Raw genomic sequence first — 18,067 nt, 5'->3', positions numbered from 1 at the left:
TAATTAATTCCAACTGTAATTAGTGTACAGGGATCCATAACAATTATCTATATTCACATACTTCAATTTTCACATTTATTTTAGTGTCTCTGCCTGATCCTATAGTCCCATTTATCTCTTCTGAATATTATGAGACATATTAAAATGACAATATGAATTTAACTTGGATGCTTTTTGGATATTTTTAAAGGGATGAAGGGCTTATAGATTGGCTACTAATTGCTGACCTTTTATCATGGTTCCACCCTGATATATAATAATAATAATTATAACAGCTAATATTTATATAGCTTCTTATTAGGTAGGGGCTTTTAAATTATCTCACTTATCTTGGAGCAGCTGATTCCCATCATGATCTTAGATTCTTTTTTATAATGGTTTTTAATCAGCTTACTAGGGGTACTTAGGTGATACAGTGGATAGAGTTCTGAGCTTGGAATAAAACAGGAAGATGCATGTCCATGAGTTCAGATCTAATCTCAGATATTCACTAGCTGTGTGACTGTGAGCAAGTCACTTTGCCTTATTTTCCTCAGTTTCTTCCTCTGTAAAATGAACTGGCAAACCACTCCAGTATCTTTGCCAAGAAAACCCCAAATGGGATCACAAAGAGTTGGACATGATTGAAAAATTATTTAATCAGGAGCACCGGCCCTGGAGTCAGGAGTACCTGAGTTCAAATCTGGCCTCAGACACTTAATAATTACCTAGCTGTGTGGCCTTGGGCAAGTCACTTAACCCCATTGCCTTGCAAAAACTAAAAAAAAAATTATTTAATCAAGAAAAAAAATCAGCTTACTATTCCACATTTTAGGGTTTTTATGTTTGTTTATTATTTATTTAATACTTTGCATGTACAACAAATGGATTTTCTTACTTATAATTAAAATAGGACCTCACACTTCTATAACCTTCATAGTTTCCTTTCAATAGTCCTGTGAAGTAAGTAGTATTTTATCTCCATTTAAGAGATGTAGAAATTGATGCTCATGAAATTATAGTGATTTGTCCAAGATCACATCCAAGGTTAACTGGTCAAAGAGACAGGCTCTAGAACCAGGTCTTTCAAACTCAGGTCTACTGGAGCTTTTCAAAAACACATTGCCTTCTCTTCCCAATAAGGTGGAAGAATTGCTATTTACATTTTGGGAAATACCCTTTACTGCCTCTCCAAAGCAATTCTCCATGGATGCCTATAGCCTTAAACAAGAGTTAAAATTTCAGATACTCGAGGCCACCTCTTTCTTTCCTTTCAGACACCTCCACACCTAAACATCACAATTCAAACAAAACCATTTGAGGATTGGGGAGGGAGAAAAAACTTGCTGACAGCACATCATTTTGTCGTTATTCACTGGTGAGTAATTAGCATTGACTTTAGCTATATCTTTAGAAAACTTGTTAAAAGAATCCAGGCCTACAAAATAATGCCTCTCAAATTAAAATCAATTAAAAATTAAACAAAAGATGTTATTGTGGAACTCTGGACCTTTTTTTAAAAATAGGATTCAGTGAATTGAACATATGCAGTACATAAAATGTGGAAACTATATACACTTCATTACAGTATTCTACAGCTGCCACTTATTTCATTTTAGTATAAAAATAATTATTGTTTTGAGTACAATAGTGTCCATTTCCTTTGCACTGGCCCAGTGCTGCGATTACCATCTACTTCAATTCCGATTAATCATGCCAAGATGGCAATTCCATTAAACTAAGAGTAAAATTTATTAGTCTAATATGTGGCTGTAGTTTCAATGACTGGAACTGTGTTTAACTGCTTTGGGGATTTTATTAAGATGAAAGTTAAACATAATGCACCTCAATCAGACTTTGAGTGGACAAAGCGACTTATAAAATACCCTGAACTAGAGACCACGTAATGTTCTATTAAACTATACTTACACCTCCAATTTGATGGGTATTTAATTGTGGGAAAGATATTTAACTGTTGATGAAAGATGTTTGAATTAATTTCTGCTTTGTTCTGATAATACTTAAAGTCAGTCAAAACAACAATAAACACAGAATTATGATGGAAGATATTTGACAAAATACTGAATACATGAAAGAGAGAAGAATGGTTGTTTATAGCACAATAATGCTTGTCTGGTTTTAGATTTAGCCCAAGTCTTTACATAAGTATAGTGTCAACTGCTTTGTTTATATGACATCTTCCTGAGTCCTAAATGGGACCTCAGTGTATTAAAATAGTTAATATCCTTCTGGAAAACAAAATAAAGAAAAAAGTCAAGTTCTGGGTGGAGAAAACCATAAACTTGAACTTTAAAATGACGTTGTTAAGGCTGTATTATAATCTCAAACCACTCAAAATGCCTTTCCTCTAATGTGATTGTTGTTAGTAGCTTTTTCATAGAAGCAGGGGAGGATGAAGTATCTTTTAAATTCAGAGCAAACAATGAATGCTTCTCTCCAGGAAATACAGATAACTGATTTCTTTCCTGAAATTGTCTTAGCCAGAAATGTGACCTACGGGAAGAACTGAGTGGCTGAATACAATTAACTTGGTCACTATCTAAATAGGTATTATGTGTAAGTGTGAACATATAAATATGATAGTTCATTGGGATTGGGGATTTCCTGATGAGGAAATTCCCTCATCTAAAACAGAATAACAGAGTCTTATAGAATTATCAATTTGACTCAGAAAACTACCTGTGGCCCTAAAATCTTAAGTCATGGCTTCCTGACCCCAGACATCAGTCTTCTATACAGATATTCCCTCAACTAATCAGCCAGCATGGTATAATGGACAGCGTGCCATCCTTGAATGTGTCTGTGACACATATTGATGGATGGTTATTTAACCTCTGACTACCCCTAGGAGACCTTCTTAGACAATAACTTTGGGATGTGCTACTAGACTGCATGACAGAAGAAGCTTTCAAATCAGAAATTCCTAACAGTGAGGAAATCTCAGGTTCGGATCTATACTACTCGGATATCTTGTATTAAAGTTTTAATGAGCTTAAAAATGCACTGATTTTTTTAGAGGGCCCTGTATATACCTATATCTATTTTTCTATTTATCTATCCATCTATCCATCTATCTATCTATCTATCTATCTATGTGTTTATATATATATATATACACACAAATATATTTATATAAACTAGTTTGCACATGTGTGCATATATCTACCTATATTTTGAGGATTTTCCCCTTGATTTTTTTTCCTTCTCAATTTGAAAATAGGGAACTTCTGCTATGTTGGAGAAAACTCATTTTTCTTTTTTAGTTTTTTGAGGGCAAATGGGGTTAAGTGGCTTGCCCAAGGCCACACAGCTAGGTAATTATTAAGTGTCTGAGGCTGCATTTGAACTCAGGTACTCCTGACTCCAGGGCTGGTGCTCTATCCGCTGTGCCACCTAGCTGCCCTGAGAAAACTCATTTTCAAAGAGTACAGGTTCAAGAAAATTCTGAATTAAAGAATTATAGGCTAGTTTTCAATAGTAAAAAGAAAAAAGGGCTTTTAAAACATTTTCATGACTCAAGGGAAATTAAATCCACAGGTTCATAAGAAAACAATGCTAATTTTTTATTTACATAGAAATGACTTTGGGCATGGTTGTTATTTTTTGATAATGTGTTAATCTTCCTGTCTGGAGATGTCTTTCATCTTACTATTATTAGTGAGTCCTTTGAGTCCTTTTTCTTTTTTGTGTTGCTGATTCATTTAATGCTTTTTCTTACTTCTCTTTGTGAGATATGGGCTAGCAGCTATCAAGGGAAAAGCTTCTTTCATTTCCATGACCTATTATAGATGAAGACCTGTATACCATTGGCTGAGATTTTTTTTTTAACTAGACCTGGAATTTCACGTTAAAGAGAAATCCAAGGGAACCAACTTCTAATGATGCACACTGGAAACTGCTGTGCAACTTATAATAGTCTTAGAATGTTGCTTGGGAGCACTGAAAGATTAAGTGACTAGTCTACAGGCACATGTCCTTCACCACCTAGTTACAAGATCATAGTGAAAGCACAGTGGAATAATCATTAACTGAACCATGGTCCTCTCCTTCTCCATTCTGATATACATCTCTAATAGGCAGCAGAAATGAGAGCCACTACACATTGCTTCTCCTACACTTATTTCTATTTCCTTTGGCTCTGTAGTCTTTGCAGTAGGGCACAATGAATAGAGAGTAGTGGGGTTAGAGTTCAAATTTCACTTGTAATACTTATTAGCTCTACAAGTACAGTCAAATTACCTAACCCCTAATGTGTCTCAAGTCATTAACCTTGGACTCATCTACTGTACAATTGATAGGTTCTGATCTGTCCTGAGGAAAAGAAGAGAAACAAGAAGTTTCTTATTCTTTCAAAAATAATAGATCCTTGGTTATGTAGCCACACTGAAAATCTCAAGTCTTCTCATCCACAAAATTTTATATCATCAAATGGAGTAGATTTGGTTCTCTTTTGTTCTAGGACAACATTTAGGAAGGGAAGAGAGAAAAATAGCCTACTAGACTCTTTCTGGGCAATGTTGAAAAACCTTCTGTGAGCAAGCACAAATTGTGAAAAAAATACTATTGGCATATCTTCGTTTTGGGAACCACTCATTTGAAACTTAGAACTGAAAGTTGAGACCAGGGAGGTACTTTCTTTTTTAATTAAATAGTTTGAAAAGAAAAACAATTTGTACTTTCAAAACTTACGAGGGCTCTTCTGACACCACAGCTCCTTCTTCCAGCTCCTGGGCTTGCTTATGCCATGGCAGCTTGGCTTCCACAGGAAGTTTCTCTGAAAAGTATATGCATAGACATGAAAAAAATGATCTCAGAATTAAGTTTGGGTTCCAGGGAAATCTGTTTTCTCTCTGAGGGCTTGCCCATCTTTGTGGCTATAAGTTTGTAAATAGAGGTTTTGTCTGTTGATTATGTGTTCATAACTAATAGGTGACTTATTAATTTCCTGGTTCTTTTATTTATATGAAACATATCATCAGAATCATAGGAACTGCTTATGGAGAGAAAGGTTTCCTGTACTCTGATGAACTGGGAATATTTTACATTCTGTGTTGTATACCACAAAAAAGCTCATTGTTGAGCTCACCCAATAGAAATGAGGGGAAAATTACAGTACCAAGAAGGCAGATTCCAAACTGAGTTACAGAGGAAGGTTTATAAGAATCTTCTTCTGGAACTCTCTTATGCAATTAATTTCAAACAAAAAAACACCTTTGGAAGGCCTACTATATGCTATGATCAGTGGCCAGGGCTCTGGGTGTTAGAAAAGGAAGACATATTTTCTTTCTCAAAGAGTTTTCTAATTTAGTACTGGAGAATTAAAATTGGAGACAAATACTGATGTCATTCAACTAACTGTTCCCAATCACTGTCAGTGGTGGCTAAGGTCATTTCCTTGACCTTTTGCTTCTTGGCTCTGCTTGGTGCTTCACATTGGAGTTTTAAGAGAAATGAGATAATGATTGTGGGTAAAGACACATAGAAAAGAACCTATAAGAATGATAGAATACATACTTCTGATAATTATATGTTAATCTGAAAACTGCCTTAGTATGTATATCTTATGCAAATATTTATAAATTTAATAAAGGTCTTATGCAAATGAAATATTGCCTTTTTCTTATGTAAATTTTTTTCTTATGTAAATTTTTAACTTAAGGTTCAGTGAAGTTGGGTTTTTTTGTTTTTGTTTTTTTGTTTTTAGATTTTTGCAAGGCAAATGGTGTTAAGTGGCTTGCTCAAGGCTACACAGCTAGGTAATTATTAAATGTCTGAGGCTGGATTTGAACTCAGGTACTCCTGACTCCAGGGCTGGTGCTCTATCCACTGCACCACCTAGCTGCCCAAAGTTAAAAGTATTATGTTAACTTCATTTCAAAATATTTGGCTCCTTTTATAGTTCTTTGCATTTTATCTTATATCTTTACCAACATCATTCTGAGAAGGGGCCTAGACTCTTAAAGGAGTCCATGATACAAGAAAATTAAAAATTCCTATTCTAGAAGGTTAGCTGAAGTCTACCTTGCTTGGGGACATAAAAGACAAATTCCGTAGTTCCCTTCATCCCCACTGTACACTTAGATCTTCACTTGAATATCTATGTATCCTATTCTCCAACTACTCAGATTTATTGTTGAGTAAAGTTTTACTAATGCAATTTATAGAATCTGTCATAAATGGGTCCTTTCCTATTTATAGACTTAAAGGATATGTTTAAGATTGATTTTCTAGACATAAACTTGGACTAAATCTTGATAATGGCTGATAAACATCTCAAGAAATAAGGAACCAAACAAAAACAAAGCTTTGTAATGTTAGTGCTATTGGTAGCTACATATATGCACCCATATACATATATATAATATGTGGTTTTTTATGATAGGGAAAAAAGGAAGCCTTTTGTTAATATATTTTTTCAATTCTCTATCTTGGGATTCAACTCTGAGACCAATGAGCTATCACGTTGTCTTTTACTCTTGAAAAAATAGAACAATACCACCTTTTAAAAACTAGCACAAAATATAAGAATTTACAAAATGACTCTGATATCGTCTAACATATCTCACAGCACCTCTGTTTAAATATGGTCTAAATATGTATCAAGAAACCATGTAGAATGAAAAAATAGATGGATAGTCCAAGTGCTCCAGTGGAACTCATAAAATGTTAAAGGATGTAAGGGGAGAATGGGTTCACTGAGCATATTTTCTAAAGTGAATTTATAGGAGGATCTTGAGATCATAGAATAAGGTGTGGCTAAATTGTGATCTGCTCCTGATGTAAGGAATGCCCACAGTGATGGTATTATGCCTCCATGGAACTATCTTACTTGTACAAGTACCATTTTCAAAACAATCTGGAAGTTAAAAAATGAGCCATAATCAACCATTTGATTTGCTCCACTTATTTCCCCCACATTAGTCAACCAACTTAGAATATGCTTTCTAGCCTTCACAAAAATGACTGCCAAGATTCTTATTCTGACATATTTATTGCTGCCATTTATGAGTGAATATGCTTTTATAACACAAGCCAAAGAAGCTCTATCACCATTTTATAACATATAATTACAAAGATGAAAGAAATATGCCCATATTCATACACACACAATGTAGAATTATATGGCATTTTAATGATGTATAGTAAGCCAGATCTTTCTACTTAACTGTGAAAAACTAGATTTCATTCTCAGATAGCTAACCGCAAACTACTTTTTGTTCTCTGAAGTGGCTTACTAAAGAGAGAACTAACAAATATATTACTATTTTGAATTAAGGATATCATCATTTACTCTTTATACATGTATACTGTTTAGTTTTCTTCAAAGTAAGTCTACTGTCATTCTACACATTCCCATCAAGAATAATCCAAACTAAAGAGAGACTCTCTTTCCATTAAAACAAACAACTACTACCAATAGACAATGAAGCAATATGAGCAATAGTTTTTCCTTTCTGGGAGTAATCATATTATAATTGGTTACTGCTATTCTCTTCAATGATTACTTTTTTAACCATTAATTTAGAACTTGTAATGACATACACTTCTGCCCAAGACATCATAGCTTGTGGTAAGGAATAAAAATTTAATTGATTGACAATGTAGAAATACATTTAAAAACAAGTTTTTAAAATTAGTTGGGATGCAAGAATTCGTTATTAAAGAAGAGTTTCAATAAGGTGAACTTTCCTCTCACATCTGGTAAATGAGGTTTTAAAATACATGTATAAGTAAAAATAAATATAATGTCATATATACAGAATTTATCAAGATAATCTAGTTATCATGCTCTGAGAAAAAGAGTCTGTATATACATGGAAGGGTCCTGCAAGTTTTGACCGCCAGACTCCCATGGAAGGGAGACTCCAAAAATAATGTTGCTGATCTTGTGACAGATTCATCAACTTGAAATCTTTTCAAGACAAAGCAGATAATGAACTGACCCATCAAAATTAGTGGGGGTTGGGGTGGAAGAGTCCTATTCCTTCCAGCTCTTATATTGTGGGTTTAACATAAGCATGGAAGAGAGGATGGTGCCCTCTTCTCATCCACTGGCTGGAACTGCTACCTTTCCACCCTTAACAGCTGATAATTCTGTTCTTCTTAGTTCTGGTAACAAAAAGTAGTACACTCATTTCTAAACATGATTGAGATTGTTTTTCCTGTAAACTCCACTCACCTTTTATTCTGCTTTATGTATGGAAATGTCTGACTTTGTGTTTTTATTAAGTTGAAAATTAATTTTTTAAAAATTGATATGCTTGTGAGAGTTTTATAAACTTAGAACAAAGTATTTTCAATTTCTAGTTTAAAATACTTTATGTACAGTTATCTTGATTGAGATCTTGATATTTTGATTATAAAGATGTTTAAAATAGTTTTATATAAGAAAATACATTTGATATGTTATAAATTGCACAACAAAATGTACAGATTTATATTTTGCCAGTGAGACATTGGAGATTATTAAAAATGTGTCCTGTGATCAATAAATTGGGTACAATTTTTCTCTTTGTTTTAACAGCAAGAAATAGTTGCCAAGTATATGAATTTTTCCACAAAGTTTCATCTATTTTAAATAGATCATAAGTAGACAAATCCTATGATACTATTAAACAATAGCATTCAAAATGCATTATAAACAGGTTCTATCTCGGTCTCTTTATAGTTTAAATAATAAAGGTCAATTTAACGAATTCTACACTCATTTGTGGTATATGCACACACACACATATAATAGTCTTCTCATTGCAGCTTTAAATCACAAAGCACAGTTAGTAGGGGGAGCATTCTAAAATAATATACTTCTAAAAAAATCAAGGAGACCAAAACAGCTATAGAACAAGGAAGTCATTAATAGTTTTATAATGGATCACCTGTCATCTTACCTTTGGGTTTATAGCAGGGTGTAGGTATTATGCATTCTTCTTTAATGTGTGGCTTTGTTTTAGGACTGCAACCTCCTGTATGCATTCCTCGATGATCAATACAGAGGACTACACGATATCTGAGTCCCTGTCCACATGTCACAGTACACTAGAAAGAGAGGGAAGGAGAGAAGGGGAAGAGAGAGAGAGAGAGGAGAAAAAGAGGAAGAGGGAGACAGAAGGAGAGGGGAGAACAAAATCTTATTTAAATAGAGTAGAATATTTTTTCCACTAAATACTGTAAATATAGGCTATGGTTTTTGTCCCTCCCCTGCCCCCAAGATTATCAGTTGTCTTGCACCTTAACTCTTTTACTGATTTTTAAGCCCACGTTGTCTATTTCTCTATCCCTTGCAGCTTATCATGGGATCTTAAACATAGTAGAGGCTTAATAAATATTTGCTAGGTAGAATTGTATTGTATGATATCAATTGTAAAATTGTTGTCTATTTTGTTACAGAAAGGACTGGCAATTTAATTTCTCCCAATCTCTGAGTCTCTACCACTATAACCCCAGAAATCAATCTAGTACAGATATGAGTAAATACTAATAAAATCTAATTTTGAACAGGGAAATGATGGATGAGCAAAACATATAAGGGTCAACAGTATACATCTGAATCATCAAGTCCAAAATTCTGTTTACTTCCAATCTATACAACAAGACCACTCTTAATAATGACTTAGTTGTCCTACTTCCTGTATTATTACTGTTTAGACCTCAAAGGTCATCTGCTTCAATTTTTTAATTTTTATAGATGAGGAAAATGAAACTTAGTTTGGCTAAGTGACTTGGCTAATGCCACATCAGTGATAAGCAACAGAGTCAAAATTTAAATCTTTTTCTTCCAAGTGCAGACTCAGTAATGATCTCCAGGGATTATTTTCTTTCTTTGCAAGTGTTTAGTACATAAATATTTAATAATTTCTTGCTGGCTGAGGTCTGAATCACTGAAAATACTGGTTGCCCGATTAGGTTCTGCCTTCTCCCAAGACTGATTTATTTCATAGCTCAGTCAGTTTAAGTGATGGTGGCAAAAGAAAAAAAAAAACTGATGAAGAAATCCTTCTGTCAGAGCCCAGGAGTCAGGATAGGCTCTGCTTCTACCTCTGAAACTGGACTGATCTGTATGGGGCAGACTCAAAGTGAATGAGAAAAGCAAACCAATAGACAAGTGCCTTGGCTGTAATCACAAATCTGTATTACATGATTCTATGAGAGGTAGAAATAGAAATACATCAAGACTGATCCACTTGATCTCTGGTGAGATCATCTGTTTTCATAGATCCAGAATCTAGATGTAGCCATTGAACTGATATGACATATAACCTGTAGGCCATGGAATTCAATTCAGCAAGATGTCATGGAAAGAATGCTAGATTAGTCATCAGTAGGGCTTGGGTTCCAATCCTAATGAGTTATATGACCTTGATTTCCTCATCTGCAAAATGAAGGGGTCAGGATCAATAACCTCCAAAGTCCTGGAGAGTTCTAAGATCTTGTGTTTTTTTGACAACTAATTTGATGGCCACTGACATTACTTGGAAGTACATTGAACAGTTTCTTCATCTCAGGAGGTGACTTTGGAGCAGGAGTAGGAAAATAGAAATAAGTAGGAAAATGATTCATCTTTATTCTCAATCTAAAAGTATACTAAGGTGAAGAATGGAAAACTTCATTCCCCCTCCTAATCAACAGTTTCTCCTAATCTCCAATCCCCTGCCATTGCAGTAGACTTGTAGAATACTAGGTAAACTCGATCAGAGAGAAGAGTGATGGACAAAGCAGGTTTACCAGGCAGGGTGATGACAATAAGACTGAAGAATGGACTTACTCTCCTAACCACACAAAGAAAGAAGGCACAGTTACCGGAGACCACTCTTGTGCCAGCCACTTAGGACAGTCAAAAATGTTGCAGGGCTGAACAATAGGCATCTTAGGAGTGTACATGCATTTCCATTCTTCCACTGAACTGACATGTCCCTGGATATCTTCTTCTACACAGGAAACTGTCCGGCTCTGGATACCGCCTCCACAGGAGGAGGAGCAGGCTGTCCAGGGTGTACTTTCCCACCTATATAGAAAGAAGGCAAAAGTAAAGTTCCAAGAGATCTAGCCCACAATAGTCAAAAACCAATCTGTTGCATGAAATCTTATGAGTAAATTCAACTAGCAAAAGTTTTTGTAACCACCCCACTCTCCATACAAAGGAATTAACTTGAAAAAGAAAAAAAAAGATACCCAGCTCTTTCACACAGTCTTTACAATCTGGTATGAAACAAAGCAATAGGCAGGTTCCTGTATCCTCCCTGAATCCCAGTTCACTATACAAAGCATTCCAGTGAAAGGAGAAGACTTGATATTCTGGCTAAAGCCAATGGCTCAAGTTAACTTTCATTAAGAATTTGCAACAGTGACCTCAAAATAGACACACCCCCCCATCTAATTTTCTATAAAATTTCAGTTTGGCTTATAACAAATTATGTTTTTTAGTATTTATTTCTTTTCAAAGAGATCTTATTCTAGGATTTTGGTCTAAATTTGGACCAATATGATTAGACTGTGCCAAAGTTGACATATTTTACTCTAACCTAGTATTTTGTTTATTTTCATTATGAATGATTTTCTATATTAGTGGCTCTCAGAAAATCAAAAGGGCAAAATGAGATTTTCCCTTATCACATCCAAATAAGTAACTTTGGGATTAAAAGAATAGCCACAAACATGAAATTTAACCGAGCTTTACTACTATTCTGATGTTCTAATAGCCCTAATGACAACAGAAGCTTATTAACCATGCAAATATAACATTAGATTAAGAGCAAACATAGGATTACAGTAATGATATATATTAATTTCTTAGTTATTGATAGAGGTTAGTCAGTTCATGACTTTTGCTCTGATAAGTGCAAGGATAGCATTAGGTCTAGATATGATTCTGTTGGACAATTGGCTATTATGGTTCCTGGGCCTCTACTATTTTCAACATAAGCACCTGAATGCTAAACTAAAAGAGTTAGAAAGAAACATTGTCTAATATTACAAAGAAAATTTTATTTACTTCTCCAAAGGAGAATTCTTGTGGAGAGAGAATATTTTGCTTAAATTTGTGAAAAGTAATTTTTTCTTCTTCTTTCATACTGGCTTCAGACAACAGTGAATTGCTGAAGGAAGGAACCACAAAGTCAAATGATGACATACTTATTTGTTTATATGTAGTGCTCTAGTGGTTGAGAGGCTGGCAAAGAACTTAAGTTAGCATTATGTTTTTGAAGGAATGACATTTGACTAGAGGAAAAAAAATGAAATGTCAAAAAGTTAATATACTTGACTTATAAAAGTCAAGGATACTATACAAATAAAAATAGAGCTTGGAAGCTTTTATTCCAATGTTTTATATAATCCCATTAATAGATAGCATGTCATATTCAAGATAACAAGCTTGATTCTTTTTTTACGCAAAGGGAAAAAATGTATATTTCCCAAGTTACCGAGAGGACAGGTCCTCCACAACTTCAGGCAACAATCACTATTCCTACTGCCAGCAGCTGGGACATGTTGCCAAATACAATATTTTTGTATGCACACTTCCCCAGGAGGTACATAAGAAAGTATCATAATGAGGAGAGCAGGGCTACAGTTTAGCCCCTAGGAGAATTGTTTGCTGGTTCCTTCTAAAGAAGCAAAGTATCTCTGTGGAGAGTTGCTCCATATCAGGGGAGACCAATTTAGATATCATTCTTTCCTGCAAAGATATCACTTATGGAAGTCATTTCTCTCTTGGTTAACAAAAAACTGGTCTCAGGTAAATGGGGGTTGAATACATGTATGTAGGTTAAACTCATTCTAGACTCAATGTTACAATGGTATAGGAATCACCTTTGAATATACTGTATGTACCAACTAGCCTAGCATAGTTTTAAGCTTTAGTAAGCTTAAATATTCAATTTGATCAATAGGATGCTATAGAGAGAAATAATTATCTAGATAAAAGTCTAATCCTCCTCAAAGGTACTCCTAAAAAGTCAAAAATATATTTTCTCAACTTCAGAGCACAGTGTTCTGAACACAATAGTGTTTTGTAAAAGTTTGCTGAATGTAGGAAAGGACAGTTGGTTCTGGCCTGTTATATGTCAGATGGCATACAGAAGCTTCTGAAGTTGGTTTTATATCAATACTTCTAGTAATGTGTAGCCTGATTACAACAAAAGAACTCGTTCTATATAGGTAAAACAGATATATGTGTTTCCTAATAAAAGTGATGGATTTATGGTCAATTCTACAGTAATGTGTGGGTAGTTGCCTTTCAAAGAGTTCAGTCTATCAACTATACAACAGAGGTTGTGAGTATTCACTAAGAATTACTTAAAAAATTCATATAAAAGGGGGGATAGGGGATTAATTAAAACAGTGTTTCATACAACATTGTTCCAAAAGATAATTGACCTAGAAATTTATACTGTGTTTGAATTTCATTTCTTAATGCGAGTGAGATATAGTGGATAGGGAACTGACCTTGAAGCCATGGAAGATCTGAATTCAAGTTGTGTCTTTGACACATACTGGCTGTGTGATCCTGAGCAAATCATGTAACCTTTAAAGGATTCTAGGCAGAATTTTAAAATGATCAATTTTAGAGGTAGTGCTGGACTGCATTGGATATACCAAGAAACTCACTGGTCTAGTCTCTATTGCTATCTTAGGGTCATAAGTAATATTTTATATAAGAACTAAAATTTTCAAACTGGGATATGGAAATATTTTATATAATTAATTTTACATCCATATGTATCATTGTGATATATTCTTTTACCTTATATATGTGCATGTGTGAATGCTGAAGTGAGACTAAGGGAAGAGCAATATGAAAGTGAATGAATTTTACTATTGTACATCCTTTTAATTCATAAGTCATTGATTTCTTTAAAGCCTTTTCCCTTAGCTAAGGTGTTACCATCTTAAAATTTTCATTACTTTAGCCTTTTCTTATAAAATTGAAACATATCCATATCTATATATCTATAGATAGATTTAAAATAAACAACTTTCATTTATTGAGATGGCATGCCTAAATTGACAACTAGTCTTGGTAATTGATGCATAAATAATAATAAATATATATTAATGACCAATATTTCTTTGCTGTGTTAGAGACAGAATTTTTTGTGTGCCCATAAAATAATAGAACAAATTTCTATATGTTACAAACAAAACTAACCACCTAACTTCATATTTATAATATATGTATATTTAGGGGGAATCCTCTAATTCTTAAATATTAAATTACATTAAATGGGCATTGATTATTCAAAAAAATTCAGAGAGTATATACATTTCTAATAATACTGGAGCAACCATTACAACAGAAGCACAAAGTTTTAGATTTTTAGATTTAGAGATAGAGGGGATCTTGTTTTTCATCTTTTGTTTTTGAAGAAGAACTATCTTAGAGTTTATCTGGTGAGACCCAGAGAAGTTAAATGACTTATGCCAAAGGTCACACAGATGGCAGAGCTGAGATAAAACAAATATATTTCCCAAAGCCTGACACAAAATTTAGGCTCAATTTTAAATTTAGATATGCACATTATTGTTACTGTATTAAAATCTGTAATTTAAAGAATGGTATCAAATTGAATCTCATATGGAATTAGTGATAAGAACTTACACCAAATGAAATACATTTTTCTGAGAATATTTTAGAATTTTACCTTAGTTTCTATTTGCTAGTTCTAGAGAATAAGCAAGATTGGGCCTGTATCAAAGTACTTCACTGGTTTTCACCCTAGCTTCCCAACAATGACAACAATAGCAAACAACAAAACTAAAGCAAAAATAAGCCCACAACATTGGTTAGTTTTATGAAGAACAACATCAGGGTTCCATTTCATTTGAGTTTCACAAAATTAGAGTGATTTATTCTGACTGTGGGTTCATGGTTTGGATTTGGTCCAACCCTCTCATTATTCATAGTACAAATTACACAATGACTATTTTAATTGCCAAGCTTTAATAGGCATTTTCTATGATAAAGATATTTCACTAGGCACTGGGAAAAGGAAAGCAGAGTGAAAAACAGTTTCTTCCCTCAAGTAGTTTAAATTTTACTGCCTGCAGAATGCAACTACTGGGCAGGGTATCCCAGATTTAGCCTCACGAAAGGAAAGGAGACCAATGGAATAAAGTACAAAAGCAATTTCTTTGGGGTTACTTCAAGTCATGTTACAAAAGTACAAATTCCAAAGGCTCACAAATTGTGAGACTTTTTCCTGCTTTTGGTATGACAACACATTTATTCAATGGACTATTATTTGGCTACCCCCTACCCCACTTTATTATAAATGGATTTATAAAGAGAACAATCATTTTAGAATACTCCCTCTGTACTTTTTCATTATTTTCCCAGCTTGTAAAAATATTATATTTATAAAACATGAAGCAGAATTTACATGGGATTTTGTGCTATTTTAAAAAAGGCTAAATGACTGTTCTCAATAACAAGAATGTGAAAGAGATGGTAGAATTTGGTTTTCTTTCCTAATTACTAATTTCTTCTAAAAAGAAAATGATTTTAGAAATTCACATGCATACTAATGGAACAGTTGGAATTTAACATTCATAGGTCTACGATGGTACTTGTGGTAGTGTTTGTTTAACATTTTGGAGGAATACTTTAATGACTGGGGTCCTATTGCAAGGAAAGCAGAGGAGAGGACAAAGAAAAAAGCCCAGAAAAGACCGAATATAAACCCACATAGTGTATCTAATCAGTGAATTACTGTGTCAGCTTCAATGTAATGGTAACCTATCTTTACATGGTTTTTTAAAATGATAAGGTTAGAGTCTGGGCATACCAATATTATTCAATGGGAGATCTCAGAAGGGAGTGGGAAATATAGCATCTACCATTTTATTTTTACAGGAAAAATAGAGTCTCTATTCCAAAAAAAAAAGGTTAGAACACCAGATAACTAATTCTAGTATCAGGATTGTTGATTTACATACCGAGGAAGGGGATGGTAGAGGTCATAGGGCATGATCTGCTTGTAGCCGTCACTGTTAGGAACAATAATGCCAACCCTCTGAGTAGAAGGTACACACAATAAAATAAACACTAAATGATTACATTATACAACATTTTTACATAATTCCAAAACAACATAGAAAAAAATGTTCTATAGATTCAGTTTAAGACTTTGAAAATGATGTTAAGAAGAATTTCATATCTTTATAGCAAGAATCTGTTTAAGAATGAACAAGGTATTGTTTGGAAGAGCACTATTTCATTACACTAGTTTTCTGATTCAAGAAGAAAATTCTACTGGAAAGGGCTCTAAAGCCCAAACATTCCCCTCCTTGTGAAATATGATACAATAAATTTTAGTACTTCCTTTAATCCACAGTGGGTCATCATCATCAACAACATCATTATCGATGCCTTTTCTAGGTGCTCATGAAGAAACCATACAATTATAGTCTTTAATTACCTTACAAAATTCTCTAAAATTTTAAGTTGTGAAAAAGGAGTCAACCTTCACTGACAGTTTCCTTATCCAGGAATTTCCTAAAGTAATAAAAACATAGGTCTGATACATATTTACTGTGTAATGTGCTTTTGATTTTTTTTTCTTTTTCTTGGTATGGCAGTGAAAGTATTGGTCCCTGGCAATTTAATAGCAAATACTCATTGGAAGGTATCAGACAAGGATCATCAAAGACATGTTTCATATTAGACAAAGATAGAACGACTGGAGTATGTATAATTATAACTCTTTTTCATGTCACATGAGGAGTTTGGAAGGTTTTGAAATTTACAAAGAAATAAATTATTAGTAAGTATAGTAAAGATGTAAGACCACTCTTACTTCCAATCCAAGATTCTGCTAATTTTCATAAAGTATATCAGGAGAAAGTTTTTGAGATCCTACTTTCAAGACTATTTTAATCATTAATTTAACACAAATTCAACGAAGCCCTCTAATTTTCTAAGAACTACTCTTTATTTAAGATCAGTTACCAAACTTGGATACTCATTTTTGGTGAGGAGGGTAGATGTAAAAGCCAATGGGAAGACAGAATAATTTGGATCACCTCTTTTCTCTGCACTGATAAATGCCACTTACACATTACAGAAATGGTTGCTTGGGCTCTAGACCTTTGCATTCAAAAAATAATGAGACCCTTGATAATATTCAGCAAAATGTTCTATTCTCCATATTCAACACTCCAGTCTTATCACCAGCCACCAGTGAGTAGATCCTGTTTAGGTGGTTAACCCAGGGAAAGAGGGTGATTTAAGTTGGCTTTTATGGGTGTGGGGGGGAAACCAAACAAACCAGCATTGACCGGACAATGGAATGAGTGAGATAGAAAAAAGAAGAAAGGGGCCCTAGTATTTCCTGAAGATGACACAAAAGGTAGAATGGTGCAAGTGAGAAACTTTATCCATTTGATTAAAGAAAGTGTGATGAAATATGAAAATGATTGAATGGTTTAGGTAGGGAAAACATTAGGGAAGATACTGAGCCTCTGGGTCCATCTGTATCTTAAGGTAAAGTCATTGTGATCAAACATGATTTGGCTCATTAAAACTTCTATGTGTAAGAATCTTCCAGGGCCTGGAAAGAGAGATTAAATGTTATGATTATTTTTACTTTCTGCAACCAAGAATTAGGCAAAGGAATTTGCATGTTTCTTTTCTTCTTTCCTTTTCATTTTAGAAGCTTCTCCATCCTCAGTTAGGGGCTACGTAAGCTGAGCTCTTTCAGGTTAGTGATATAAGGAATTTCCTTTCTTCTCTTCAGTTTAAAGGAACTTCTGTTTGCTTCCATGCAAAAAAAATATCTTCCCCCATTACACTTAACATCCTAGCTGTCAACTTACTGAAGTTAAAAATAAATACAAATTGGCTTTTGAGATTAAATTCAAATTTTATCTGGGATTTTAATTTTTATTGACATGCAGTTTTAAAGTCCCAAATGTACACTGAGGTATTTTTGCTTGCAAAATATTTATGGTATTTGTTTAACAGGTTTCAATATTAGACTAAACTTTTATAGACCTCTAGTAACAGATTATTATCAATTAACTTTTCTAACGAAACAACTTTGATGGAAGTAGTCTGGAGGGGTAGGAAGGA

The 18,067-nt window shown here is 34.0% G+C and overlaps 1 protein-coding gene across 5 annotated transcripts in view; it reads right to left on the bottom strand.

Moving 5' to 3' along the window:
- ADAMTSL1 (ADAMTS like 1) overlaps nt 1-18,067 on the bottom strand; it is a 1,134,116-nt gene that overhangs the window by 188,401 nt on the left and 927,648 nt on the right. For 3 of the 5 annotated variants that reach the window (XM_074197566.1, XM_074197565.1, XM_074197569.1), the window contains 4 exons: nt 15,934-15,984; nt 10,798-11,002; nt 8,889-9,036; nt 4,690-4,774 (listed from right to left, as the gene is read on the bottom strand). In XM_074197566.1, coding sequence (XP_074053667.1) covers nt 4,690-4,774; nt 8,889-9,036; nt 10,798-11,002; nt 15,934-15,984 — 489 coding nt within the window. The remainder of the gene's footprint in view (nt 1-4,689; nt 4,775-8,888; nt 9,037-10,797; nt 11,003-15,933; nt 15,985-18,067) is intronic. The other 2 variants (XM_074197568.1, XM_074197567.1) reach the window with 1 other exon arrangement.

This window comes from Macrotis lagotis, chromosome 8 (assembly GCF_037893015.1).
Source record: "Macrotis lagotis isolate mMagLag1 chromosome 8, bilby.v1.9.chrom.fasta, whole genome shotgun sequence".
Taxonomy (NCBI): domain Eukaryota; kingdom Metazoa; phylum Chordata; class Mammalia; order Peramelemorphia; family Peramelidae; genus Macrotis; species Macrotis lagotis.
This window is presented reverse-complemented; position numbering and strand designations above follow the sequence as displayed.